Below are 6,889 nucleotides of genomic sequence, written 5' to 3'. Positions count from 1 at the left end.
CCTGGTTTCCTACTACTATATTGTGGGACAGTGACGTCTTTGTTGGAATATTTTCTGACGCTCTCTCGATATTGACTCCATGCTCCTAAATCATTGCATCTATCTGTAGACTTGTCTCCTTCTCTTATGTTTATGTGTGTACAGGTTTGTTCTTCAAAAAAGAATAAAAATCTAATAAAATCTAAAAAATAATGAAGCAGGGTCAGGTAGATGAGTATATAGTATATAGTCACCACGGGTTATGTCTGGTTATACTGTCGGCTCTGCCGCTATGTGGTGAAACGCTGTGATATGATGATATATATGGCGGACAGTCACAGATATTTCTTCATACACTTTCTCATAGATCCATAAGGCTCGATGTCGCTTACTATAACTCATATCCATTGCTATAGGGGACAAAAGAGGGAATATTTTATTTCTGCCATATACTAATCAGTTTCTATCAGTAAATTTTCTTCCCCCTGAGCTCCATCATTCCAGGTGACCACAACGGACACTTTGTCTTCACATCTTCTTCCCAAGGAATAAAGAATCCCACCCAAGCTTTCAGATCTTCGGAAACTGTAGATTAGACATGACTGCAGTACTCATAGCGACCAGTAGGGGCACAGTCACCGCTTCACTGAACTTCATAATGGCTGAATCTGGAAAAATACTTCAATTAAAATATAATGTCATGAAGTTGGCAAACCCCAATCACCGGCCTCAGAGTTCCCCGGGGGCTGCTGATGTCACCCAGAAGGTTGTAAGAGGCCAGAAGAGTAAAGAGGACAACGTAGAAGAAGCCCCGGACGACACAAGCATCCCCAGGAGTAGTGTGAGAAGGTGAGTGTGACTGTTTATTACGTTTCTGCATTTATTATATTAGCTCTAGTATAATAATAGCACAAGTTTGGTCCAAGATGTCATGGGAAGGCGAACCTTGTGAATACTCACAGAAGAATCTTCCAAGGTTTGTCGTCTCCATTCTACATGTGATAGATAAACAAGAATCAATTTACAAATAACCAAATTCCAAAAAACAAAGCTGTCTCACTTTTTGGAAGGTGAATGACTATGTACGACCATTTAACAGACCTTGCAATGGACAGACATCTTGTTCTAGGTGCTCACCGCCCATAACCAAGAAGCCGCTGCCTACACAAGAGGGTCTCATTGGGCTTATAACCGGAACCATCACGAAAGGCCTGGTAAAGGGTTGGACATCGACTTCTATGGCAGGTCCTTCCAGGAGGGGGGACTTAGGCCACAGCATTTTTATTCCTATTTTTTCCACCCTCCTCCTCATCACACTCCAAGAGCCATACAAGGACTTGTTCTGTTGGACTATTTGTAATTTTCTATGATATTATTTGGGGTAAATCTAATGTATTGCACAACTTTTCAATGGGTTGTTTCCTATCATTATGGAGCACATTTATTTTATTTAGTTTAAACACTTTTCTGTCTGCTTTGCACCAAATTTCAGCCATTTATGAAATATTTATTATGGGTGTGGTTTATAGTGGGTGTATTTTAGAATGGGTGTGGTTTATAGTGGGTTTGGTTTTTCGGTAGGTGTGGTTTATAGTGAGTGTGGTTTATAGGGTGTGGCTTACAATGGGTGTGTTTTAGAGGTTACTATGTTACAATACATTTATGAAACAAAAAATAACTTTCGGACAGATTCTCTTGGGCAGAGGAGACCAAGTAACACAATCTTACGGTTCCCGCCATCACTTGCTTTGCCAATCTGAGAGGTAAAAAACACAAAGTTGTCTCTGTTGTTCTGGTGATCACTTTCTGCATAAACACGAGAACTTTAAGACGTTTTATTGTTCTGTCTTTTGAGATGTTTGGAGTTGTATTTTTTGTGAGATGAGCTGAAGTTGTCATGGGAAGTATTTTGGGAAACCTAAGCCGTTTTATTCCCTGTATGTTCTGATTTATACGGGCAGGACAAGGTTTGTGTAATATAATATTTGCGGTTGTCATGGTTACAGCAATACCAATTATTATACATTAGAGTCTTATATAATTCTCTCTCTATAAGGGTTATGGTTTCTTTATAATATTTCTCGTCTTATTGTGGGATTTGATACTTATATGTCTTCTGTATTCTGCCTCTCAGTGATATACTATTACATCATGTCATGGGGTACCAGTAGGTTTCGGGGCCACGTGTAAGCCACTTAGAATTCGCGGTCACAACTGACTGCAGCATCTAAGGGGTTAAATGTCCCCGGATCAGGATTCCTTCAATCACTATTCCTACAGCAGGATACAGCTCTACTTGTGCACAGACGCCATATAGGACGTGTTACACGGTGCCATATAACATGGTGCAATGACCTAATGACCATCATGTAATGGAGTCATAGCAATCACTAAGGGGTTAATGGACACAGGGATGGCAGACAAGATTAGGATTCCTTACAGGGGGAGAGTTTTGCCTCTACATTGTCAACCTACAATCTTATTTATTACTAGAAAGATGACAAAGGAAAGACACCAATACAACAAAACCGTACAATAGGTCTGCGCCATGTGAACACAACCTTACAGGGAATAAGCAGAAGTTATCGGCTCCTCACCTGATGATAGGGGGATGGAGGTGCAGTTTTCTCTTTTTTGCCCTGAAAGCAGAAAATAAACAGTGAATTCATCGTCACCATGTGCGGCCCATGAGGCCGGGGCTATAGGCTAAGGCCATGTACACATTAAGAGGGACTGGGGCAGGTATCACCACTATGAGTCCAGCTCTGGAGACACAAACTGGGGACATTTTGCAGGTTGTATAATTATTATATTGCACTTGTAAATCTTCTTCTGAGAAGATAAAACTCTCAGCCAAGGGAATATGACTGACTCAGTGGGCAAATGTCTGATATTAGCCACGGGATACGGTTGGGGGGACACAAAAAAAATCAGTCTGTGCCTGATGCAGAGATCTCCTCTCTGTACTCTCCGTACACCGGTCTACTGTAGATACAAGCTCACAGCCCTATAAGGGAAATATGTCTGGGAAAGCAAAGGGGGAACAATTACCAATAAGGGGGATCTTATATACTGGTACAACTGGTAACAATGGACTGTCTATAGGGCGTTAGGTGAGTAACAGTACGGAGAAGATATTGGGGTGTAATTTAGGGGTATTATGTGATAACTTTACATGTACCGTATATAAATGACTTCCATGAAGAGGAGGATTATACCCCCGACCCTTTAAGAGCTTCATTTATTTAATATGGTTGTTACGGCCCATTAAGAGATGTCACAGCTCAAGTCAAGAATCAACAAACACAACTTCAACATCTAAAAGTCCCAGGACCACTGATATCACCTTGAAATATCTCCAAATCCATCTTATATTCTTGTGGGTCATGAAGACACCAATGTCTACCAGTATCTCCTCTTACAGTCAGCTCTCACTTTATCTAGGACTCACCACATGGATGTCCTCATTGGCTCAATGCCCTTCATGGGTCCTCATGGGGCACTGTCACCTGTCATATTAGATCAATGACTTTATATCACAGGGTGATATTCTGCTATATCTCTGCAGCCCCGAGCACAGTATTGAAAGCTGAAGTGTTGACTTTCCAGTCCCTGTTCTGTTGAAGCAGATCACCAAGACTCCCGTCCCTTTAAGAATCCTCTACTTGAGATGCGGCTATTGTTAGAGAATGATGTCATAGGGTTTCACAGTAACATCAGCATCTTCATACACTACAATATAATTCCACATCAGGATCACACGGCCGTCCTTATAGCTGAGGAACACATGGATATGGACTAAGGTGGTGCGGAGCGCAGGACACAATAGACAATGTTCTCAGATAGACAGGCTGGTTCCAGTCATCCCCTCCGCGCTCACATCATGCAGTGGCAGCCATAGCCTTGTCTTCGCTCCATACATGTTCCTCATGCCTCAGGACATCCTTTCCTTTTTACATCACCTCCCCCCTACTATGTTTTAGACCAATAACACATTTAATCATGTAGTCACCCCGATCTACACATTGGTGCTAGTCTCCGGATGGTCAGGGTCAATGTCTGGGGCATCTCTTCACCTTCCTGAGGACACCCTGCTGTAGAAGACCATGGCTTGAACCGCCTCATATAGGTGTTATGTCTCCACCAACCAAAACAAGCACATCCAGTACCCAGGAGAGAGCTACACAAATAGAAGACAAAGACAAGATACCGAAGGATCAAGGAAGGACCCAAGACTAGTAGAGGACACAGACTGAGGAGACATAGACAAAATGGCTGCTGACTTCACTGAACTTCCTACATCAACAGAACCATCCACTACAGTGCAGTACAGTGAAGCCCCTCCAATAGACCACCTCTCCGCACTTTCTTGTGTATTTCTGGTTTTCTGGAGGCTCCATTTCTTCTTCCTCCATTACCTCTTGAGCATGGTCCAATGTCCCTTTTTGTGGATCCTTTACTTTGAGTTCCTGACCATGTGACCAGAACCGCTGGATGATGTCAGATCAGATAGATTATATAAATGAGATCCCAGTGTATAAACGCTACCTTGTGAATGAGCTACAATCCGGCTCCGGACATGACTTCCTTTTGTGTACTTTGTAATACATTTTGGCCTTGGCATATTCTTGACCTCATCCTTGTCTTATCCCTGATAGTGATGAGTGAGATCTTGTCTTGCAAGTATTCATGAGATCCACTTGCACTTTGCAGTTTTATGATAATCGGAGGATTCAAAGTTTTGCAGAAATATAATAGACAGCTCATGTTACCTCTCTGGGCTTGGCATTTGATTCTCCAAGTCTTCTTTTGCTTCCTCTTGCAGCCTTTAGGTAATGAAAGCATCTATGGAGGGGGACAGTGAGCCCTGTGACTGGGCCTCAGCGATTAGATGGGGTGCTTGGACTGGGCCTCAGCGGTCACATGGGGTGCTTGGACTGGGCCACAGTGATCACATGGGGTGCTTGGACTGGGCCTCAGCGGTCACATGGGGTGCTTGGACTGGGCCTCAGCGGTCACATGGGGTGCTTGGACTGGGCCTCAGCAGTCACATGGGGTGCTTGGACTGGGCCACAGCGATCACATGGGGTGCTTGGACTGGGCCTCAGCGGTCACATGGGGTGCTTGGACTGGGCCTCAGCGGTCAGATGGGGTGATTGGACTGGGCCTCACCAGTCACATGGGGTGCTTGGACTGGGCCTCAGCGGTCACATGGGGTGCTTGGACTAGGCCTCAGCGGTCACATGGGGTGCTTGGACTGGGCCTCAGCGATCACATGGGGTGCTTGGACTGGGCCTCAGCGGTCACATGGGGTGCTTGGACTGGGCCTCAGCGTTCACATGGGGTGCTTGGACTGGGCCTCAGCGGTCACATGGGGTGCTTGAACTGGGCCTCATCAGTCACATGGGGTGCTTGGACTGGGCCTCAGTGGTCACTATTGTTTGTTCCTGACCTTGGCTTGTATCTGACTATGTTTTTGTTTATCCCTCTCTTTACTGACCGTCAGTTCTGATCTCGGCTATGTACAAATAGAAGTTTCTTGCTGTGTAAGGTGGTAGAAGCCGCCCAGTCTAGTTGTGCCCTAGGGATTGGACTATTATTTGCATGTGATTGTCCCTATGCCTTGTAACAATACAGTGTTCCCTATGTACGGTTCGCTTACACTTAGGAGTCATGACTTATGGTTGCACTGCTAAGCTCTATGGTGAATTTTGCTCCTATCACTGTAATTAGTACTGCTGTGTCACTGCACCACTTCTTATTCTAGTATATTCTAGAAGAGGCGGTGTGATCCATATGAATAGGTCCATACAAGTATGAATCAGACATTGACATGGGTGAGTTTCCCCTTAACTTACTGACATCATCGGCTGCATTGGGAATGGTACAATGTTTTATCTAAGCCTTCTATGTCTTACCCCCCAGGTAGGCACAGTTGTAATAACTGCACATCCTATTGGTGCTCTGCAGGGTGATCTTGTTCTCTTTCCCGTTGTAGCTGGTGACCCGAAACACTTCATTCACCGGAATCCAAACCTCCTTATATGATGAGATGAGAAACAAATTCAGTAATTCCACCCCGAAACATGTGTTAATGGAGAACAATGAAGTGCAATTCCCTGCCATCTCTAAGACGGATGTTGATTTAGTAATCATTCTGAATCTTACTGCTTCCTGAGATGGCGGCTCAATCTGGAAATCTCTGTAACCCTGATACACGGACTTTGGTTTTCCATCACATCCGGGCTGAAGCAGAGTCAGAGCTCTGGTAAGATAGAAATGTAATGCATGGTACCTGAAAAACTCGGGATTTTGGCCATAGGTTTCCATAGCCACACTCATAAGTTGGTTTAACTGTAGATACGGAGAAGTATAGATTAATAACGCTATCCCATATTCATCCTTAAAACCATCAGGAAGACGTCCCAGAAAGGATTTTCTTTTTTGCCATAATTCGGCCCCCAAATTCCAAGAAATATCAACATCAAATCTGGCCATTCTTTCCTTTTTCAGTATTTCCGGAGCTATTGCTTCCATTTGGTCGGTGCATCCGACGTATTGATCATCAAATATGTCTTCAGACATGTCCATCTTATATCGTACAACACAGAACACCTGTGACAACCAAAGAGAGAATTTGTATCATCTGTAAATAAACCTTCCATAAGTCAATAGTCTGATGTTTGTAGATGTGTGTAACACTATTGCTGCCCATTATAGGACTCATCGTCTGCAGTTTGTAGTAGTTTCTCCGTCTGCAGGTTCTCTCTGTAGTTTGCAGTTCTCCCTGAGCTGGTGTGTGAAGACGAGCTGCATACGTATATTATATATATATACTGTCCATGGCTCCGTAATCAATTCTCTCTTACTCAGAAACAGCCCAAGGATTGACCTGAATGCTAAAAAAGTT

At 43.8% G+C, this 6,889-nt stretch overlaps 1 protein-coding gene across 1 annotated transcript; it reads right to left on the bottom strand.

Annotated features, from left to right (window-relative positions):
* Positions 1-1,639: 1,639 nt before the first annotated feature.
* Positions 1,640-6,591, bottom strand: LOC142196242 (ecto-ADP-ribosyltransferase 5-like). Its single transcript, XM_075266453.1, has 3 exons — positions 5,898-6,591; positions 2,577-2,618; positions 1,640-1,785 (listed from the first exon to the last, which is right to left on the bottom strand). The coding sequence occupies exons 1-3, from the start codon at positions 6,568-6,570 to the stop codon at positions 1,640-1,642; spliced, it is 861 nt and encodes a 286-aa protein (XP_075122554.1). The 5' UTR covers positions 6,571-6,591.
* Between the last annotated feature and the right edge of the window lie 298 nt (positions 6,592-6,889).

The sequence above is a fragment of the Leptodactylus fuscus genome, chromosome 2 (assembly GCF_031893055.1).
Source record: "Leptodactylus fuscus isolate aLepFus1 chromosome 2, aLepFus1.hap2, whole genome shotgun sequence".
Taxonomy (NCBI): domain Eukaryota; kingdom Metazoa; phylum Chordata; class Amphibia; order Anura; family Leptodactylidae; genus Leptodactylus; species Leptodactylus fuscus.
This window is presented reverse-complemented; position numbering and strand designations above follow the sequence as displayed.